General features: G+C 31.0%; 1 protein-coding gene across 3 annotated transcripts; it reads right to left on the bottom strand.

Moving 5' to 3' along the window:
• Positions 1-638: 638 nt before the first annotated feature.
• Positions 639-23167, bottom strand: LOC105194345 (glutamate receptor ionotropic, kainate 2). Of its 3 annotated transcripts, XM_039447793.1 has the most exons (17): positions 23011-23164; positions 22666-22935; positions 19959-20055; positions 19392-19553; positions 17906-18096; positions 17495-17652; positions 16873-17014; positions 15358-15654; positions 13463-13885; positions 13270-13354; positions 12868-13144; positions 12403-12601; positions 10433-10590; positions 8521-8603; positions 4934-5049; positions 3061-3210; positions 639-1207 (listed from the first exon to the last, which is right to left on the bottom strand). In XM_039447793.1, exons 3-17 carry the CDS (start codon positions 20041-20043, stop codon positions 1031-1033), a joined length of 2703 nt encoding a protein of 900 aa, XP_039303727.1. In that variant the 5' UTR covers positions 20044-20055; positions 22666-22935; positions 23011-23164; the 3' UTR covers positions 639-1030. The 3 variants fall into 3 exon arrangements, with proteins under 3 accessions (XP_039303727.1, XP_039303724.1, XP_039303731.1); XM_039447790.1 differs by lacking the exon at positions 22666-22935 and having other exon boundaries at positions 23011-23167; XM_039447797.1 differs by lacking the exon at positions 22666-22935 and having other exon boundaries at positions 10433-10572; positions 23011-23167.
• Positions 23168-23853: the final 686 nt, after the last annotated feature.

Genomic DNA, 23853 nt, shown 5'->3' with positions numbered 1-23853 from the left:
TTTATGCATAGAACAAAAAAATTTTTTAGTTTTTTAGATCCTTTTTATCATTTCTTAGATGAATATACTGTCCAGAGTTGTCAAGTCGTGATAATATTTGCTTCATATAAAAGCTCTGCAGTCTGTACTTACGAAATTAGAGCCGCTATGTAGATTACACGAAGAAACAACGTCGAGCTTTTAGAATTAGATTTAGATACTTATTCAATATGAAAAGTTTATACGAAAATTTATCCATATGTGTGCGTGCAATATTGATGTAGTATGTAATGATCTACTGCTACTTTGTACGTGGGTATTGTAAATTGTATGTGTGTAAGTCAGTCGCTAAAACTCACAATTTCAGCATCCTCCTAAGGACATAGCAAGAATCACAATTTAGTAGGTAGATTATAATTTATGATTTGGAGTAATTGAATTACTAAGAAAACATTACAATTGATGTGTGCACTTATTATTGATCTAGATTGGTTATATCGGCTTTATCTTACAAAAAATTTTCTTGCCTTAATTATAAACAAGATATTGTGACGGAAATATGAATTATATAAATTAAAATAAATATAGAGCTACAATAATATGATCTGTAGAAATTAATAATCATTATTTGATATAGAAAACAATAACTTACCGACGAATTAGACCATGATAAAAATAATCACAAAAATTTTATTTTACTTTTGACTTCACTCTTAGCAATACACAAATTGAACAATTAATTGTTGCAAACAAGTCACGTTGACAGCCTGTAAGACATTAGCGTTATTTGTTCATCATGTAACTACTTAAAAACAAGTAGACCATATTAGGCCGCATTGGGTACAATTTTAAAGTAAATTTGTTGAAAACAATATTAAATATTATATATTTCTCATTATTATTTTATGAAATACACACAAGTGCTTTAAAATATTTTTGATGCAATTTATGTTATTTTAACGATTTAATTCAATATCCAGAGTTGTTGTGCATTACAAAGTAAGAAATTTGTATTAATAATAAATATCATTATTTAAGGCTTATTCCATTATTAGTTGTCATTTGGTGACGTTCTTATTACTTTTGGCATAAAACCATACGGAGGAGTACATTCCCTTGTACTGCCATTTTCACTTTTGCTGGATAGTCCATTTTTTTGTAATGGTTTAGAGTCACTGAATTTTAGAATAAATTTCACTTCGTTTATTAATTCCTGTTTGAAAGACACCTATAAAATAAATAACATACATCAGGTATGAATATATGACAATAAATACCTATATTATATGTTGCCGAAAGAGTAAGTGATTAAAGTGATTAAATTGTTAAATATTCCATTTGATTTTTCTAAATTATGATTTATTATGTATAGTTCATTAAAAATACACTAGATTCACAGTTATTAAATCAATAAGATTGTTTAAGATTACTACACAGAAAAAAATTTAATATTTAATCCGAGAAATTAGACCACGATATTATTATATATTTTGACTCTCTGAAACCAAATTTGATGTTCAAATTACGTCATAAGTTTTTTATCAATGAAAAATAGCTCAATTTTTCAATATTTTTAAAGTTATTTATGACCTAATTTTTGAAGGAGCCGTTTTATTTAAAAAAAATTTTGTGGCCATTTTTTAGTTCTTAAAATATATATATTTAAGAATATTCCTATAAAATTTTATTAAAAAGGAACAAAGACGGAGCGATTTGAATATAAAGACTTGTAGCTTGAAATACTGAATTGCTTGTATAGGTCCATTCCGCTGTCTTTTATTAAGTACATACATTGTTATTAAAAGGGATGACGTATGAAAAAGGATTTTATGCAGTTGGAATAGCAGATTAATCGTAAGTTCAAAAAATTGGTTAGTATCTGTAGAAAATAAACACAAAATATATATTAAACGTGATTTTGTCAAAATTATATTTTCATAGCTCGTCAACACGATTACACAAAGATTATTCAATTGAATAACTTGAAATTTATTCACAACTTTCAATACACATGTTATTTTTGTCCAAAGTAAGATCAAAATAACATGTTTATTCTACCTATTCTTTTAAACATGATTAAGAGTAAAAAATACTTAATTTTTTTGAGTCATTTTTTTCTTATTTTATTTTAGTGTTTTAATTTTAGTTCGGTAGATAATTGTATCCTTACATTTTAAAAAAGTTTTTTGGTTTTTTTAGTTTCAGAACAATGAGAGAGCCGAAATCATATCGACTGTCTAAGTATGATTTTTGAAAGGACTGTTGTTAGTCTATTAATTATTAATGAAAGCAGCAGAACTTAACAAAAAAATTGGTTTATACTTTTTAAATAGAGGAATAAACCATGTAAATTTTAAGTTAATTGATTTTACAGTCTGTTAGAAAAAAATGTCTAAAAATAAGCTTGAAAATGGCCTTAAAGACGGAATAACCCTCTTGCTAATATGCAAATTAGTTAAAAATATATGACTGTATTACATACTTGAATTCATGCAGATGGCGAAAGAGATGTTCAGATTTACATGTAGAATTACTTATAAGAATAGAAATATATATAGTACCTATATGCCTACTTTTTTTAGAATGGATGTCCCATGTTAATTAATCATCCCTTTTATGGAATGATTTTAAATCAAAAACATTTGATGCATTACATGTAACTTTTGTTTGAAATATTTCTTTATACCACATATTGTTAATGAGTTACATATTTAGGAGTCCTAAGATTTTTTGATGCTCTTGTATATTTACATGTTTATAAGTAGCAATAAAAAAGCAATAAAAAGTATTGTGATGTGAAGGAGCAATTTAAATATCGGATTCGATTTCATAGCGTTAAAATATATGAGAATATTATTATCTAATCTCCGGATTAAACATAAAATTTTTTTGCGTGTGCTTATGTTAAGATGTTGTCATGCTGATAGAAATTTAAATTGTTTTAATTTTTTTTGTTTTAATTTTTTAAATTATTTCTGTTTATTCTATTAGCTTTATCGATTTTAGAAAAGTCGGTGCGTTTTGATGAAAAACGGTACGATTGATGATATATTGCATTGTAAGTGAGAATAGTATACTTACATTTTCTTTAGTGGATTTTTGGAAAACATCCCAAAATAATTCGAGTATAGTATACACGCAGGATAAGGCGACACCTACGGCAAGCACCAAGAATACACCACCCACATTATCGAGATCTAGCGGATCTGCTCCACCGGAACCTGCATTTTCCTAAATAGCGATGTGTGACAAGTAGATTAAATAGATATGTTATAACCTGAAAGAAGTTAGCCTCCATTTTTAAAATTAATTTACTTTAGTTTTGAATTGTGCTACGTTTATGCCACATGACTATCAGAAATGCAGAACCGTCAACTCTACCTTCACATGGTGAGAGTTGGAAATATAGGAATTCTCTCTTATGGCTAACGGAACTCTGGCTTCGAGCAGAATTGTATGTACCGAAACACATAATTCTGGATGCTGGACGGAGCTGGCTTTACTATGGGCGTTGTGGTCACGGTCTAAAAATCGGGTGAACGCAAGTAAGATTGGGGACGAGAACACGATCCTTAAGCCGCAACGTGACTGAATGAAGAAGATAATTCACACGAAGGACCCTGCTTGCGTTCCGCCTGGGAAAGTGAGATCTCTCGAAAGGGCTAACTGGAGGAGTGAGAATTCGTGGTTGCATAGCGCGAGCTCCTGAATCTGAAGGCAAATAGCTGTGCACTCTTTGGTGATTACAAGAGTACGGAGTCTCTTGCTGGGAGTAGCCCTAACGGAAAGAGCACAAGTGAGAAAATTAAGAAATTTGAAAAGTTGGAGGCTGACTAGAAAATCACTTTTTAACATATATTATGATTGTTATATTATGATTTTAACATTTGGGCACCATATGACAAACTTAGCACAATTCAGTACAACTATCGAAATTAATTTTAAAAGTGAAAGGAGGGGATTAACTTCAGTAAACCTTTACAAAAGGGGAGCAGCCCCTGACGACCTTGACCTTGACATATGTTATCAATGGGAAGGTACTGAGTGACATACAAAAGGTTTTGAGTAATGCTCACTTCTTATTAAAAAAATATTATCAGAGAAAGAAAAAATAGTTTTTCTTAATTATTTCACTAAATATTTATTTTATAAAAAAATGTGTTAAACAAAAAATGAAGCTAGTAATAAGCTCTATAAAAAAGGTTATATACATTTTTTATCTAACTTCAATACTTTAGTCGTTATAGTAGAAAAACTGTTTTAAAATAATTTTTTTTAATTTTTAGTAGTTTTGTGTGAAAAGTAGATGCTTGGGCGGGGGAGGGGCTCCGCACCCCTTCCCCGTATTTTTTCTAACCCAACCTAACCCTATTTTAATTGTAATTTGACCAAGGATTTTTAATTGACGTTGCAATATTAGATTTGAAATTATGACCCACCCCCTCCTACACCCACCCCGTCATTAGTGGACCTGTGACAAAGTGGGTTGGGTTAGAAAAAATACCGTGAAGGGGTGCAGGGAAAGCCCCTCCTCCGCCCACGCGTCTTCTGTATATTGTAGAAAAACTGTTTTGCGTCGAAAACCCTTTCGACGTAAAACAGTTTTTCTACAATAACGACGAAAGTATTGAAATTTAATAAAATATGTATATGACTTTTTTTATAGAGCTTATTACCAGCTTCATTTTTTGTTTGACACATTTTTTTTGTAAAATGAATATTTTCCGAAATAAGTAAGAAAAACTGTTTTTTCTTTCTGTAATGATATTTTTTTAATAAAAAGTGAGCATTACTTAAAACCTTGTGTATGTCACTCAATACCTTCCCCATTGATGACATATGTCAAGGTCAAGGTCGTCAGAGGCTGCTTCCCTTTAGTAAAGGTTTACTTTAACTTCTTACAGGTTATGATATTTTATATATTATAACAGCAAAATCACGTTTATATGCTCACCTGACATTTGCCTCCGCCTCTTTTTTGTGTCCACCATTTTTTCTTGATTTCCTGGATTTTGCCTCCTTCTGATAGTTTTAAAAGAGCTGTATTTATATCGTGTAAATATGGCGAGTCTGAAACAAAATGTTCTATATAATAGTGTATTTATTTTATGTAAGATGCGCTCCACGTTGGCTTGCGGGATAAATAGACCGTCACAATAAACGTGGCCGAGACACTGATGTTCTCTTAGTTTCTTTATTAAATTGAGCACACTAGAACGAGGACTTACATCTCAATCGAGAGATTATTCACAGCCGGCGGAAAAACGATCCGATCTGTCGGGCGGTTTCTTGCAGAGAGAGAGTCTCGAGAGCCAAGCGCGCGCGAAAGCTACCGAAGAGCCGCGAAGATAACGAGCCTGTGCAAGCGAAAACTAGAGGGCGCGGGAAGCTTAAGCATAGCACGCTTTGGCAATGAACGCAAAAAAAATAAAATTTTATTTATGATAATCAGATAATCACAACTTATGAGTAACTCGAAACGTATTATAAATACCGAACAACGCCCCCTTGGAAGTGCAAACTTTTAATTTAACTGAAATTATGCAAATAGAACATTAAGTGACGGAGAGGTGGCTTGTAACAGATAAGTTAAAGAATGAGCATACTGAGCTTGAGATTATAACTAGTGTAATAATGTGATTAACATTAAAATAACGCATGACTTGCAAACAGATTATCTTATAATACTTGTAATAGTACTTAAACTACGAGTTGTCAGTGGTCGTCAGACCTTCTTTAAGCGGCAAGATTGCTTATCTTGCTAAAGGCCGGACGAGCACTCTCCTTGCAGTTCATATAGTAGCGGTTCGAGCGACGTTATCAGAACCTGTGTGCACCTCTTGCACTCGTCCAATGGGCCATTGCACGGGAGGTGCGTTTGGTTGTTTTCAAAAGACTAGTTGATTTATTTGCAGTTGGGGGGCCTTTATTGTTTCTCCACTATGATCGTTCCTGTAAGGAACTAACATATTCATTAGCCCATCTACGCCAAAAATGTTGCCATAATTGTTCTACACGCTCCCAGCGAACGAGTCGATTTTTAGGCACGTCGCTCAAATCGGTATAGGGAAAACTGTCGAGAGTCGTGCCAATAAGGAAATGACCTGGTGTCAAACATGTAAGATCATTCGGATCTGCGCTTAATGGAGTGTTCGGGCGTGAATTTAATATTGCTTCAATTTCGCATAAAATGGTTTGAAACTCTTCATAAGTTAAATGCGCATTTCCTATTATTTGAGTCATATGATACTTCACCGCCGCTTCCCATAACCCGTCGTGGGGGACATTCGGTGGAATGAAGGTCCAAAGAATTTCTTGACTAGAGAAAAATTCCTTTAAGCTAGATTGAATGGATTCCTTAAGATAGGCTTCATAAAACTCTTTGAGTTGTCTCTGGGCGCCTACGAAATTGGTTCCGTTGTCGGAAAACATACGCGATGGTTTTACCGCGACGGGATAAAAAACGTTTAAAGGCACCTATAAAGGCGTCAGAGCTCAAGTCACTCACGAGCTCGATGTGTACAGCTTTCATGACAAAGCACATGAATATGGAGGCGTAGGCCTTCTGAAGCCTCGCATTACGTTTTTTGCTTTCGCGCAGTAAAAATGGGCCAGCGTAATCGACACCGCATTGTGAAAACGATCGGGAGACCTTGATTCGACTGGCTGGAAGTGATCCCATTAAAGCTTTGGATTGACGGAGATTTGCTCTGAAGCACTTCACGCAGTTTTGAATGACCTTGCGCGTGCTTGAGCGCAAGGCCAGCAACCAAAATCGCTGTCTGACAGCAGCCATAGTTGCTTGCGTGCAGGCCACGGGCGTGAGCCTGTTCTATGATCAAACGCGTTAGGATATGATGGCGCGGAATTAGAATCGGATAGCAGGCATCCGGATGCCAGCCGGCATTTTTTAATCGTTCCCCAACACGCATGACCCCGGAGTCGTCAATAAAAGGAGATAAGATGAGAAGAGAGCTTGTTGGGCTTATGGGTTTTCCCTCATTAAGAGCCTTGTACTCTTGTGTGAAGGCATGCCTTTGCACATTCTTGCATATTATGCCAAGCGAGTGGGATACCTCTGGGGGAGAAATTATTCTAGATGGCACCGTTGGCCGGCGGGCCTTGTTGAAGTGGATGCAATAAGCTACAATGCGGCATATTTTATTCAAATTGGAGAACTTGTTCAACAGCTCGGCTACGATTGATGAATCAGTTGCGACTGTAGGCATGGCGAGTTTCCTTTGGTCCGGAATGTCACCTTCCATTTGTGGAAAGCCACTATCTGGTCATGAATTTTCGCTAGATTACCAAAAAGATGGTCCATGCCACCACATGTCAGAATTAATCAGCTCACGTGGATATAGATGTGGATAGACCGCGTAGTATAAGATCGGCCGGGTTATTAAGAAAGGACACATGACGCCAACGACTGGTGTCGCTTAAACGTTGTATTTTACCAACCCTATTGGCTACGAATGTAGACCACCTGCGGGAATACGACATTAGCCAGTTTAGCGTGATTGTTGAATCACACCAATAGTATTTTTATATATTTGTTAGATCAATTGAATTGCTGATTTTGGAGATCATCCGAGCCAGCAACAAGGCCGCGGATAGCTCGAGACGGGGGAGTGACACTGCCTTGATAGGCGCTACACGAGATCGCACATATACCACTTCCGTGCGGTACTGACTCGGGCCGATCACAGCGCGCATATACACGCAGGCGCCATATGCGCGCTCGCTGGCATCGCTGAAGCCATGCAGCTGTACTGATTGAGGATCTGTGCTAAATTTGACACGCCTTTCGATATTCGCAATTGACCTACTTCGAATAATTGCGATCGGAAATTAACGGAGGGGGCGTAGCTACTGCTGCTTTTCCCTCCTCACGGCGCTGCGCCTACAGCCGCGGCGACCGGCGGGCGGTCCTTGCGCGCGGTGATAGGCGCTTATTCGCAAACTTTATCAATTTTTATTTCGTTAACTATGGCAAATATTAAAAAATAGTAAAGGACTTTTCTGCTCAGTTTTACTTGATCTATCAATCCACGAAACCAGGGGCGGTAGTTACCTGACACCCTGTATATTTGATAAACTTAAATATTAAAAAATATCAAATCAAAATCTAAAGAAAATGTAAAAAAATAAATAAGAAAATTTTTTTAAATATGTATGTAGGAGATCTAAATTCGAGTCTTAGCTGAGGTATTATTTTATGATAAAATTCTTTACAATGTTCTAAGATGCTCATCATTATTATTATTAAATTACTTGTCAATTTAATTTGTAATGTTATGTATTCCAATTGCTTTAGTTAATGCAATACTTCATATTTGTACAATTTTGTTATAAGAAAAACGATGTTTTTTAAATATATTATCTTACTGATTATAATTATTTATTGTAAGATAATATATAAAAAAATATCGACTTTTTCATAATTGTGAAAAGTCGAATACTATATATATGTGTGAAAATATGAAGTATTTGACTATGCTTTATTACTACATATAAGTCAGATATTTTGATAAAGCTTACTTTTCTTCATTCCTATTCCATAACCTTTTTCGTCTAGCAGGCCTCCCACTTGTGTAATATTGCAGTTTCGTTCGACCTCATATCTATAAAAATATATATATATATATATATAATGTAAATAAAAATGATAAATACAATGTATACATATACATATATATATATATATATATATATATATATATATAAGGGTGGTCCAAAAAAACCGACTATTTTTTTTCTTCATGACATTCACCGGAAATTGAAAGTATATATTGCAAAAGTAATTTTGCTTTTTTTTTCAGATTTATCAAAAATGTTTTAGAGGTCGCTGAAGTCGTTTAAACACGAAAATTGATGTAACATGCTATTTTAATTTTTTTAAATCATATAGAGGCATATTCTGTTGAGTTGATCATTGAGATATTGTTGCTAGGAATCAAATATATAAGCTTGAATTTTTGTAGCTAAAAATACTGACAGTAAGTCATTTATTTAATCTCTCAAAACTTGAATTTTCACAAAAATTTACACGAGAGCTTAGTTGGTTTAGCTTTTTTTGATGATAGAATTGCTATTGAGAAGAAAAAATTAATGGTTAAAGCTTTGAAAATTGAGTGCAGTCCAAATAAAAATAAGAAAATATTTATACTTAAAAAATATGTACAAACTTATAAATTATCCGACTTTATAAATGTAAATACACAGAAATTTTTTGTTCGGTATGACATATCTCTCAATTTTTTAAACGTTGATTCTTCAAGCTGGGAAAACGATAATGACTACAAGCAAGCATTTCAAATTGTGAAGACATTAAAAGTGGTTAATGATGTTGCTGAGCGAGGTATAGCGCTTGCTGAAAAATACAATAGCACATTGACATTTAATGAAACTCAGAAACAGTACCTATACCAAAGTGTTAAGCAACACATTAAAAACTTTCCAAATTGTTCTAAAAACGTATTAATTAATCAACTGTAATTAATGTTATAATAAAATTAATTAAAAGTTTAACAAATTTAAGTTGCTTTTTATTATTGTGATGTTTTGTTATTTTTCTTTCATTGGACTTACAACGAAGAAGTTACATTTTATTATGTTTGTTTGAGCAATGAGAAATTGAATGAAGTGCAAAAGATTTTTTTTATTTATCACAATTTTGAATTGAATAAAGCATACATTCAAACGTTTGTCTTTTATTTTTTATATTTCTTTTAAACAAATTTTATTTATAAAATTATTTTTATAAAAATTTTAAAAAAATATTTTTTATGAAAACTTTTATAAAATATATTTTTTATAAAAAGATTTTTTTTTTAACAAAAAATTGTCACGAAAATTAAATTTGGTGTTGGTATGAGGGCCAAGCTTAAGAAAATTTGCATCTTTTTAAGCATTTTATGCTGCAGCGCTGTCTATCAATAAATGTTGAAGTTTCTGTATATCATAATATATTCTCCATTGAACAAGGAAACCGATACCACAAACAATTTTCGACTGCGACTGTCAAAATAGGCTTTTTAAGCCTTTAAATGTCCATTTTTGTGAAAATTCGAGTTTTGAAGGACTAAATAAATGACTTACTGTCATGTCAGTATTTTTAGCTACAAAAATTCAAGCTTATATATTTGATTCCTAGCAACAATATCTCAATGATCAACTCAACAGGATATGCCTCTATATGATTTAAAAAAATTAAAATAGCATGTTACGTCAATTTTCGTGTTTAAACGACTTCAGCGACCTCTAAAACATTTTTGATAAATCTAAAAAAAAAAGCAAAATTACTTTTGCAACATATACTTTCAATTTCCGGTGAATGTCATGAAGAAAAAAAATAGTCGGTTTTTTGGACCACCTTTAAATATATATATATATATATATATATATATATATATATATATACATATATACACATATATAATAAATATAATACTCGATTGAAACAGATTCCATCAGAAAAGCATAGTTGTCCTCGCTTGCCACTCTGGCTATACCGTCGTTAGATTCTGTTACTAGTACGTCATGTGTATTCATGTATTGGTACATTTTCTGGTATATTGGATAACTGCTTTCCTTGAAATTAACAAAATCCTTTCAAAATAGTTGATTAGAATGCAATTCTTATTCTTATCATGCTTATTTTTAAACATTATACATTTATGAGTAGTATGTAATAGTAAATAATTATTCCCCTAGGGTTACTTCAAACAACTTCGATTAATTTTGATATTTCAGTTTTATAAGGTTAAAAAATTGTTAAGCATACAGAGTAAACTCTAATAATGTTAGTAATTGTATAAAAAATTATCGAACGCAGCAACTAAATATAATTATTTTGTTAATATTATTTAAGATTGTTTCTTTTTAAAAAATTACAGAATGTAGCTTTGTAAGAAAAAAATACATGCATCAATTAGTATAATAAATTTAAATTATAATAGATTGTTTATCTCATATGTAGAGGAAAGTCGCAACACTGGTATCCTATTTTGTTTTTAGATCATATAAATATAGCTATAAATAAAATTTTTTAAATATAAATACATACATACACAGAAAATGTGTTCTATCAGATAATATAGCAACTTTTATAATACTAACTTTATATTTTGTAATAATTAATGTTTTTGCAACATAATCCAAAAACATAATAAGTCAATTTGGAGTCATGAAAATGTCAATCATAAGACTTATATCAATCGCAGGTTCTTAATAATAATAACAAAGCAGGTGCTGAATAATGATTTTCGGCTTATTCTGTGCGGACTTGTTATTGAAATACAGTTATTGTATGAATCCGGAATATGTAATATCGATGCTAAGAAGCAACTGTAAGATCCCTCTCCCCGGAAGACGTTTATATAACATGTATATGTATATTAGTTATTGTGAGAACTTTCACCACATGCCTTGATAATCGGATTGGTAGAATACCTGCATAGATTGTAGAAAACTACAGGTTTGAATTCTCACTAAAATGTTATTTCTTTTGCAATAAATTTTTACAGTTTTTTCTATCATGGTTTCATGCAATAATTGTGTTCCACAAATATATGGCATTCAGTTCGAATAAGGAGATTGTAAAAATTATTATTCAACAGTGCATTAAGAACTGCTGTAATTGACATGTCTGCTAACTTTTGACATAATCCAAAAAGAATGTCTGCGAATGTTTCAAAACTGGCAGCCTACGTAATAAAATGACAAGGTTCACATACGGCTTTGAAGTGAAGGAGTGAACTATAAAATAAATTGATGAAGTAATAAAATGTGTTTTTATATATTAAATAACAAAATTTAAGAAATTAAAAGGCTAGAATTGAATTCTTCCACTTTATAAATTATTTTGGCACCTTTTTAGTGTATACGTAAATCTGACGCGTTTGATGTTATTTTTGTATCTTAAAATATTAGAAAAAATGTGAAAAAATTCATAAAACATCTGTCGACATTATAGTAAAAAAATTCGTCATTATCTATTTTTATGGTCCGCTTTACGCTGCACAGCGATTTTCAAACCGCATTACGAGGAAAATATGAAAGAGAAAAATATAAACAAAACGGTTTTAGGAAGCTACAAACATGTAAAATGATCTAATATTATCAATAATATACTCACTATTTCAACTATGTAATTTGCAAGAGAAAATCGTGTAAATTTCATTTTTGTTTTTGTAGAATTTATTTTTAGCAGATTTTATATATAAAAAAACTTCATGAATTTATGAACTAATTTTTATTTTTATTATTTAAGTAAATCATGTTTTTATTAATATTACAATGCAATGTTTAGTTTCCGAGAAATACGAGGATACCACTTTAGAAAGAGCGGGCCAGGCGACTTTCCTCTAATAATTTTACATTGCAATATTTTATTCGACAAATTCAGAAAAATTGGTCTACTTCGAAAAATCTTAGCGTTGCTCCTGGTGTTTTAGCTCCGTATTTTATATTTTTGCTGTTTGCTAATTCCTCAACATTGTTAAAGGGCCGAACTATAGTTTCTACAGTTAGAAACGCCGCTAGATTAGCTGTATAACTTGATACCATGATTAAAGTAAAAAACCACCAGCAACTTGCAATCATTCTTGTGGAAATGCCTCTGTAAACAATTCACATTTTGAAATTTAATTTTGCTTTATCAATTTCTAATTTTACATTATATTTTTATTCTTATAATACATAAAATGTTATTTTTTTATCTTTATGTTTCAAAACTATGTAACTATTGTAATACATATTGTTTCGTATTTTTATAAATCTAAAGAAGCAAATATTTTTTAAATTTACTTTGAATGACTCATTTAACATTAAGAACAGTGATTAATATAGTATTTCATAGTATTGAAAAAATTATTTGACACTTACATAGGAGCTATCTCACTACCTTGCTGCATAATACTACCTATCGAAAACCAAAATGCATTTTTTAATGTAAACTGATTTTCAAGTTCTTCGGCTTCTTCAATGCATGGGTAAGGATTGTTCCATTCTGCAGGGCACAGTCTACCAATTATGAACATTAACACTGATACAATCACGTAAGCACCAATTAAATAGATCCAGACATCAGTTGAAAACGGCAATAAAAATGAAAATAGACTCGGTGGCGCTTTCGTAGGCTTTTTAAATAGTATGCTTATTCCTGTGAAATCGTAGCAATTTTTTAATACTTGTGGACTGTATAAACAAAAAAATTTGTTTATATATTGATAGCAAAATTAAATTATTAACTTTCTTTATAATAATAATGATATTACTTTTATTGACCTAAATTTAATATTGGATTTGAGAAATCGAAGTCCTCTACTCGTTCCTTTGTAATCGTAAGATCCGTAATGGCCAAATCTGCTTCCTAAAAAAGTGCATTGCATCTTCGATTTATGAATCCCATTAGATTAAATCTTTGTATTTTTAATTTATAACTGATTTAATTATATATCATGGCATTCATAATACTAACATCAGCCATAATTTTTCCAAGCATACCGTTCCACTTTCCACCTTCTTTTTTTCCAGCTCCGCTTTCAACTTGGAAAGTATAGTTAAAGCCAAGTATTTCACTAATTTCTTGTATTATATCAATTGTGAAACCTTCGTAACGATCGTTGCCGCTCAACTGAATCGTAGATTCTTTTTCCATGCCATATGGCGGTGTCCCTGTCGTAATTAAAACTATGAATGTCTTGTTTTGTATGCTCATTTTATTATCTAATTTGTTAAGAGTATTTTCTGGTAACCAATCGATGCTTTCTCCCGCTGAACTATTCCATTGACCAATTTTTTTCAGACCATCTTCAGTCAAATGTATGATATCCAAGTCTATGTTACTACGGAAACCATCCCTATCAAATTTAACAAGGCCCGTCAAACCTCTCGTTTCGGTCTAAAATGGAATCAACATGATAAGATTTGCATCTATAATGAAAGAAATGCCGAATAAATAATTAATTTAAATATAATGAATTATTGCTGTTACAAGAAATAAATGATTTCAATATGAGCAATTTTTTTCTATGTTATTAATACTCTTTAGTACTAAAGACGATATTCACAGTCGATTTTTATATTTAAGATTGTCTTAAGTAGGTATTTCTTAATCAATCAGAGAGCCATATTAGTATCTAAAGAATATTACTTAAAATAGTCATGAAATAAGAATCGCTTATGAATACCGGCCTAAGTTATGATCATAGTTGCCATCTCTCTAAATTTTGGCTGGAGACTTTGGTTTTTTAAACAAATTTTCAGCAGGAAAATCAAATTTGATGATTATATTTTTAAATTTGGACAAATTTGAATAGTGATGATTAATCTTAGGCAAAAAAGCTGTCGATTTTCGGTTGAATATCAATCGATAAGTGGCAATTGTGATCATGATAAGTACGCAATTCGTGAAAATGAACAGTTTTGAGTTAAAGTCGACATAAAGCTGAATAATCCCGACTGTATAATCTCGATGTAGCACATATTAACTGATTATGCTGATTATGCTGACTGGTGCTGATATTTATAATATTTCAGCAATAATTTAATAGCATTTTTCAATCTTTTTTCTTTTTTAATTTGCAGTATATTAAATAAGGAGTAAAATTTGTCAATCATTAACTTTTTTCTCGAATATAATTACAACACATTCACAATAACACAAAATAAAATGTAAAGTTTTAAAGTCCTAAGATATTACCCTTATATTTCATCTTTTGAAAAGATAATCTCATTAAAAAATTTTAATGAGATTATAACCATGATTATGTCATGGTTAAAATGAAAATAAACATAATATAAGTTAAGTAGTTTTTATAACTTTCAAGATATTTTTATTTTGCGCTTTATTTACAATTTTACTTCTTTAAAAACTTTTTTCGATTTTTTTACTTTCTTTAAAATTTGCATGGCATATACTTGGAGAGTCTTTGCAACACATTGCTTGAAAAACTAATAAAAATAAACGTGATTTTGATGTTATCTTTGTAAGAATTTTTAATATACATATATAAAATAAAGGTCGTTATCTTAGGTGCTTTGCGAAACGCTTTTTTGTTTATAATATTTTTTTAATGTCTTATTTTTGGAAATTATTTTAAAATAAATTTTATTTTTAAACTTCAAACTGACTATAACTCGAAAATAGTTCATTTTTATGAGTTGTGAACTATAACATTTTATCAGAACGTTAAAAAACTAACAAATGTAATTTTAACTAAATTTAATATAGCTTTAGTTAAATTCACTTAAGCCTATGTTACATTATTTTTACGAAATCTTGTATAATATGTAACATTTTTAGTTGAATTAAAATACTCAATATGTTAGAAATGTCTAAAATATTTAAATTAAATCATTTTCACATCTTACCGATCTCATAAAGTTACTTAAACTCAATCCGTGTTCCCACCTACTGCTATCATCGCATTTTAATGCTTTGACGTCACCCTTTATAGCGTCTTTCAATTGTTTAAAAGCTTTTGCAAATAGTTGTACCGCGTCGTACATGAGCGCAGGTTCAACTCGTAGCTGCGAAGAATCGTTTAGATTCCATTTATGCCTGTCGAAGGTTTCTCGCACTATTGGATCTTCAGGGTCAATCAGGCGCACGCCAGTAAAATTGACGCCAGAGTATTGATATGGTTCTAAATCCAGAGTTTGCAGATCCTGTAGGTACATTCATCAACAGATATACTATATTTAACCATTTGATTATATACATGGGTCTGCGATATCCGATACAAAGTAACATCTGCATGTAATTGTAAAACCTGCCTGTTTGGCTACCCTCTCTAAAAAAAAAGTAGGTAATAAAAGGAACTCGAAGCATCAAAATCATTACGAAAATTTCATATATTGTTGAATGCCGAGCATGTAAAATCTTGTACAGACACATATGACTTTTTTCTATAGGTAAGAATTTTGATAATTATTTATGAAAAATGTTTTTAGTTAAAGTAACATCTCCTTAAAAAATTTTGACAAATTATTGTTTTCCAATTTAATTATTGTCTAAAAATGAAATATTGGATGACAGACCAAGTTAGTTACTCATTTCAAGTTGTAAGAGAAACTATCAGTCCTTAGGCTATGTCAGTCACCTAGAGAGATCTAAAGAATTCTTCTATACTTCTTAACTGCCTTTAAGTTATCAGTTTCAGCGTAAATTGTATACCTAGCTTTATGTACGAGTCTACTGTTTGACTTTTTTTTCCTTAAGCTTAATATAAGCCATAATAAAAATAATTGGGCTCAACAGTCCGTGGGTTTTTTTTTTAGATTTGACATAGCCCTAAGCTAGGTTCTTAGATTTATATTAAAATTTTAGCTCTTTAGGTTTTAATTCAGTCCTTTATGACTAATATAACTGATATCCAAAATCTTAAGCTTCTACTGATTATGAGTTGACTGTTTTCAGACGGAACCACGCGCTACCCTTACTACTTGCTTTCATTAAAAATAAAATTCAGTAAAATAAATTCAGTAAACAATATTGATTAAAGTAACTACGAATTTTTTAACTACAATGTTGACAATGTTTCATGAATTTTTTGAATAATTTTTTTTAATACTTCAAGATAGGGAAAATATATATCGGATGAAACAGATCTATGTATTATACACTCGGAAATATGTATCGAAAATATGTATATAGTCGGAAGATAAAACTTCAGTTCTATATGGCTATTTTTATTAAATTATCCTCCGCTAAGTATAGCAGAATTATTCCGGAATATTGTACAGCATTTTTTTATAAAGTGTAGATTATTATTTAAAATATAATTTATATCTATATTTCAAGTAGAATTCTGTTGCGAATTAGTTTTAACTGTTATTATTCTGTAATTTTATTTTTAACTTGAGCAAATCGTTTACGTGTCTTACCAAAGAAGTTACAATCACTTTGTACTTTTCGGATAAAATCCCAACTTGTTGAGCCTGCATGAGAACCTCGCTGAGAATCTCGGACGAGCAGTCGATGATAATATTCTCAATGTTCGATGTTTTGATTTCTTGCATACTTCGCCTACACAAAATTCGATGCCAAGCTGTACAATTAATTAACTTGCTTTTTCGAAAATTTTCTTAATTAACTAAATTCGTCGATTTTTTAATCCCATTTGATCACTTTCAACGTTGACATAATTTCCTTATTGAAAACTATCTAGTTGTCTTTCTTGAAAAAATCTCTAAAAGTTACTTGGAGAAAAGTGTTATTATATCCTGATAGCCATTAAAAATACTTATGCACTTATAATAATGTATTAGACAATTAAGAGGACTAATGTTGGAACAATAAACGAACGCTAGGCATATTTTATATGCAGAAATAAAACGACTTAGAAAAATAACGACTAACACGTTAGTAATACGTTACTTTTCTTACAAGTGTCAAAATTACGACTAATATTCTCAAGTAAAAGAATGATTAATTTTCTTGTGATTATGGAATCGAAAAATCTTCAAGATCTTTATTTTATATTACAAAATATTTTTTATTGCGTACCTATAATTTGGTCCGTTGCCTAAATAGTACATGTATGCAGAGTAGCCGCGTGAGTCCCATCGCTTCATCAGAAGACGCATGCGAATCAGACTGTCATTGTTTTCATACAGTATTGCAAAAGATTTCCATTTGAACTCTATGACGAGTTGATTATAAATCTGAAAAAGTTTTGTTAGCGATCACACCGTGAATTTTTCCCAAATATATTTCTGATCATAATTATATCATTATTTTGTTGTCATAAATATCACGTCATTTATGATTTATCGTTATTAAGACTTTGTTTTTTACTTCGTTCTTTTATAATATGATTTTGATGATATTGTAGACCCACATGGTTATTGACAACTTGTTAGCTGAGTAATAGGTAATTATAATCAATTGTAATATCAATGATTTTCAGTTACTTACTCGTGATAACGAATTCACGTGCGGATACAGATTTAGATTTAACCCGCGCGCTTGAAAGGATTGGTCAAGATCCTGTCGCACAGAGATGTATGGCACTTCTATTGCATTGCATATGCTTTGCACGTACTCAGCGGTCACTTTTTCCTGGGGTCCAAAAACACCTACTATTCCTGCATCTAGCAGTTCGCATACTAAACATTTAAAAAAATCGATTTTATGCACACGTATGATACAAGATATTCTAACAAGAGGTTAATATCATTTGAAAGATTCTCTGGTTTTGCAATAACTTGGCAAATAAATAAAGAAGTTTGCATTTTTTGTATATATGTAGGTATTTTTGATTGAGACTATACCATTAGACATGAAACGTAATATATTAAATGGTTGTCTTTATATTAAGGCCTAATTTTAACTCCATTTCTGCGATAACTGATCGAATGCTGACTTAGGTTCTAAATTGTTGTCGAATTGTTCGCATAGATTTTTTTTATAATCTTCTAAAATTTGTATCGTTTTTATTGTGTTATTAAACCATTTTTTTTTATTAATTTTATTCAAAAATATCTTGTATATGAAGAATCTATTAACATTTTTTATTTTTGTTTTTTTCGGCACTTTTTTGACGATAAAAAGCATTAATATTTCAGAGGTCAATGCCATATGTATACACTTTTATTTTAAGTTTAACTCGATTGCGTAAATCCTAAATTTACTGATACATTTTTATATCTACGCGTGGAACATAAATGTGCAATACTGGCCACTAGAAAGTTAACATAATCTCAAAAGGAAAAAACTAAGCATCAAAATCTTAGCAGTCAATCAAGTTCAGCTTTTCGGGACATCTAGGAAATTTAGAGCTCACAATAGCCAGTGTTTCCATTGCATGTAATGAAATCAATATTATTATATATTCTATATCTAACAATAAGAATATAGTTTTAATATATAATGAAAAATATATGCAAAAATATTTCTATTTATTTCTCGAATTATTACAAAAACAAATCGGTACTTTCTGTTGGAACTTTATAATTTTAAGCTGCAGTATTTTGATCACATTTCGATCATGAAAAAATAATGCGAACTCATATTTACGTAAAAAGAGCAGTTCTGAAGTATCTACAAAAATGTTTAAATGTCTTTCATAATTATTTTGATGGCCTGACAAAATTATTTTCTTATCAGTATTTATTGTTTGCAAATTTTGTAGACACTTTAGCAAAATTATTTTTACCGTGTAATATTATTATCTTTTTGGGTAAATTCTCCTGCTATGTAAAAACGCATTTTTTTTATAATGATAAATTGTATTCACATATTATTTTACTGTATAAAATAAATTAGAAGATCGTATTTACTTTATTAAAACAGAAATGTGATCATCTAATATTAATATTCAACTTTTATATATATATATATATATAATATGCAATATACTAATGTGGATTAAATATATGACCGTAGCATTTGTTAGCTTCACCTGTCTTTGATGTTTCGTGCAGATCCATTGTAATAGCTTCCGCAACCGCTAACAAGTATGTGGTCGAAAATTTTTTGCTCTTATTGAACCTGTCTTGGTTCACCGCATGTACTGACATTTCGAACATCGTTTCGATGTCTTCATCTTGATCAAACAGCCCCACTGTAATATATGACCGGCTTTTTTTAAAATCGATTCTCACTGACATGATCTAAATAATTCACGCGAAATAGCTTTTCCGAATAGTAAAGTAGTGTGCTTTAACGATATGTGTGTCCAAATCTGACTCAACATACTTTTTCCAACGTTAAAAAAATATTCTCACGATTATTTTGCAAAAATATAATAAGAATGTTTGTAAAATTTAAATATGTTAATAATTTTAGTAAATATTAGAAGATACTATTTAGAAAATATAATGTATATTAAATATTGATAAATTTTTCTTTTGTTGTAGGTATTATTGTAGACTTATTATAGATCTTAAAATCCTTAGTAATGAATACATAAATATTATATCTTTTTGTATTTTATTTATATTATATATTATGTTAACGTTTATCTTACCTATCTGAACCTCTTTAGGAAACCCTAGCACACACACGTAGGAAAGGAATATCGGCAGTAATATCAGTAGAGACTTGGCCACCATTTTGCGATCATTCTGCGTACACACAATCAAATAGGTAAAATGCATCAGCCTACTGGTGAGCATCTTGATAGATGCAGATGTGTATCCAACAAAGTCAGATATAAACGGCACGTACGAAGCGCACGTATAGCTAAATGGAAAGGTCTTGAACGAGTACTTAACTGGCCGACGTTATATAAACTAACTAGAAGGCACGACGCCGCCTGAAAGTCGCTCTCGGCGCGCATAAATATTTAGACCCGTCTAAAATCAATCTTCTGATATTGAGTTTAGTTATTTGCTTGATGCTTATACTCTTAATAAATCCCTACGATCCCTCCGAGGGATCCCTACATTACTTTTCCGTGTTTATTTTATCTGCTGAGAAAATAAGTTCTCTTTTTCTTTCTGTTTCTTTCTGTGTTGTTACAGTGATTCTCAGACTATATACCATGAAGTAAATCGATAAAAACACGTTTGTGCAAGCAATTTGTTTTTTGCGTACGATAATTATATTAATTTTAATACTTTAGCAGTTGATGTAGTCTCTGAGAAGTGCCATATTTTTTTTTATTTAAAATTTCTTGAGTAAATTAAAATTTTTCTTGATCAAATTTTATTGACCAAAATTAATATTTTATTTGGCAATTTTATTGATACATTAACGTAATAGTTGATATTTTTATATATGTTTATTATAAATGTACAAGATCATTACTTCATATTGTGTATTTTAAACAACAAATAAAATATTATTTTCTATTTTATTTAACTCGTGGAATAAAACCGAATTACATTAAAATTTTCTTTGTCAAAAGATCATTTTTGAAATAAATTATAAAATTAACTCAAGAGGATGTTTACAGAGATTGATTAAAACAAAGGTCTAACTTTGCGAATTTTTTGCGAATAATACTATATTCCCTAAGAGATATCTCATGGATAAAGTCATAAAGTTATTTCAAGGTAATGATATTGGGCATAAATCATGTTTTTAAAAATCCACGTTTACTCTATCTTGAAGCTCGATAAATTGATTTGTAATTTTACACATTTTTTTTTAAGAAACTAGTGCTTGAGGATTTTTTAATGCTTCAATACTTAATTTTTTTGATCACAGCCAAAAGATAATCAAAATTTATGAGTCAAAAACTGCTTGATTTTGATCAACTGTCGTTTTGTTCAATGCAATATTTTGAAAAACGGCTACGTCTAATACTAGATTTACTAGATTAATTTTTATAAAGCTTACATTATTTTGCTTCCTGATATGTTCTGTACGAGCAGCAGGAATCACAGCAAATACTATTTTTAAAAAAATATGATTTGGGAAAACATGAATAGCAATTTTATATTATTTCTAATAAAATTTTAATTAGAAAGAAATATGATCTTTATAATGAAATAAACACGATTTCTCTATCTCTTTTTGTTTTTTTTTCACAAAAAGTTTACTAAGTTAAACTATTTTGGTTGGTCTAAGTATATAATACTCGTATATATAGATCTCATTTTGACCTAGACACATATGCTCTATTAATGAAGTTGGGTTTCTTTTTTTCACAAATGCATATGTATTTTTATTAATTTTTACGGCAGAGGTTCTAAGAAATAAATTTATTGGATATTTTCATTTTGGGTTACCAATTTTTACTTGACTATTTTATGAATATTTACAAGATTTTTTCTATATAATTTTAAATAATCAAATTGAAATTCTGTTTAAATAAATCATAACAATAATTAATTTGGTTGAGAAAAGTTATTTTACATTAATTTTACATTCTTGAAATTCAATTCTTTAAAGCGTTTCTCAAAATTCTCTAAAATTTGAAATTTACATTCTTGATTATTTTACTATATTTAAATATTCCTTAAAATCGTTTACTGAGATATGAATATAAGTGTTTAGAAAAAAATATAGATGAGAAATTACAAAAGTTCTGAATGAGAAATTGTTTTTGTAATAAACTCTAATTACCTTAAGTGAACAATCATACTCGTAAATATGTAACTTGATAAATTTGTTATGATCAGTGATATTATGAAATGATTCGAGTTTCTCTCTTAAAGCTACGTAAATATCTCTTGAATAATCTTTCAGTCACCAGAGCAAATTTACCACTACCAGCAGCAGCGTCTACCTTGAGAGTGCGAATTTTTAGCGACATCGCACACATTTGGAGTTCCAAGTAGTCTCCTGTCATCGTGCCAAGTGCACGCAGTCTGGCGCATTTTTTTTTATCATTCATTCATTCAAGATAGATTCGCTTTCATGCGCCTATTTATATGGCGCTTTTAGATATTTTACAATGCGCCGCTTCGTCCAATTTCAATTACGCTGCACAAATAATCATAGATTTCCTATTGGAACTCTTGACTGCGATCAAGGTTTTTGGATCCAGCACACATTAACACAACATGGAAAACTAACGAAAATCTTAAGCGCATAACCACGTCGATATATTTAGACGCCGAGCGTCGTCGCTGCTGGTGCTTGTCGCGTTTGCCGTGTGACATAGATTTCGACGGGTTACAGTCAAAAATATTTTTTTTTTCTTTTCAAGGGAATGCCGTTGCATGTAATTCTTTCGCTTGAAAGATTTATTTGCCTCATCTCTTTCCTTTATTTTATGTACTTACTGTAATATTTGGAGACACGAGAATATTTCCCTCACGAATAGATCTAGTCGATCACTTCATCAAATGCGTAGTTGTACGTATCGTCGAAAAGACGAACTTTGACTCGGGTCAATTTCCCAGACTTCTCTTCGAACTCGTTTTACTTTGATCGTTTGAGACTCAATAACTGCTTGAATATTCTAGGGACGGTAGATGGGATTTTCGAGGAAAGCGCGGTTCGGCGTTACACGTGAGGTTTATGTACCAATTGAAGCACGTATCGGGATTCGACTGATAAGCAACAGAGAACTCGTTACTCCGCAAATCCTCGAAGAGGATCGTCTCCGAGGGCTTGCAAGGGCTTACCTAAAAGAAAGTGTGTGATGTTGCGACTCGTTCCACTTGGCACGGAACTTTTTAGACGCGTGCTTTACCGAACGAAACTCGCGCGACACGCGACTCTAAATCCGAACGGCACTTCTCGTGCGACTCATCCCGGCAGCGCATGCTCTAAACTCCCTTCCCAGATTTTCACGATCCGTCGTGGCGACGAAGAACGCTTGTCGTTCGCGTCGTCGATGACGAACGGAATGGGAATTTAACGCGCGATTATACATTTAGAACAACACTGAAAATTGGTCAGCGTCAGCGTAGACTCTTTAGAAATCTAAAAAAATTCGAGAAGCTTTTGATATTGAACGTTCTCATATTATTTTTTTTTAACATTATAATTTTTTAGGTCAATTTGCAAACATTTACAAGATTGCACAAATAGCGTGCAGCATACTTATACTTAAAACGCAACTTTTAAGTAGAAATACAATGCCATGAAATTAAATTACTGATCAAAGTTTAATTTTGATACTTACAAGCATCTCTACGATTTTCTCTTTTATCCCGAAAACTGTAAAGAATGTTTTTAAATTTGTGTTAAAAATTATTACTGAGTACTAAGATCTACTTTCGATCAGTATAGCCATTCTTATAATTTGAATGTGTCTATCTCTATCACTTACTTAGAACTTTGTGAAAAGCCATGCGTTTTACAACGGGCTCTACTATTACAGAATCAGTTTTCCAAAAAAAAAAGAGAAATATATTTGAAAAATGTTAAAATTTTTTAGTTTCTTATTACACCATTAACAATAATTACCGTAAAAACTGTTTAAAAGTATACAGTGATAAGTGTGCACATATATCTATATCTGT

Source organism: Solenopsis invicta, chromosome 1 (genome assembly GCF_016802725.1).
Source record: "Solenopsis invicta isolate M01_SB chromosome 1, UNIL_Sinv_3.0, whole genome shotgun sequence".
Taxonomy (NCBI): Eukaryota; Metazoa; Arthropoda; class Insecta; order Hymenoptera; family Formicidae; genus Solenopsis; species Solenopsis invicta.
The sequence above is the reverse complement of the archived record's forward strand: the minus strand, read 5'-3'. Positions and strand labels throughout refer to the sequence as shown.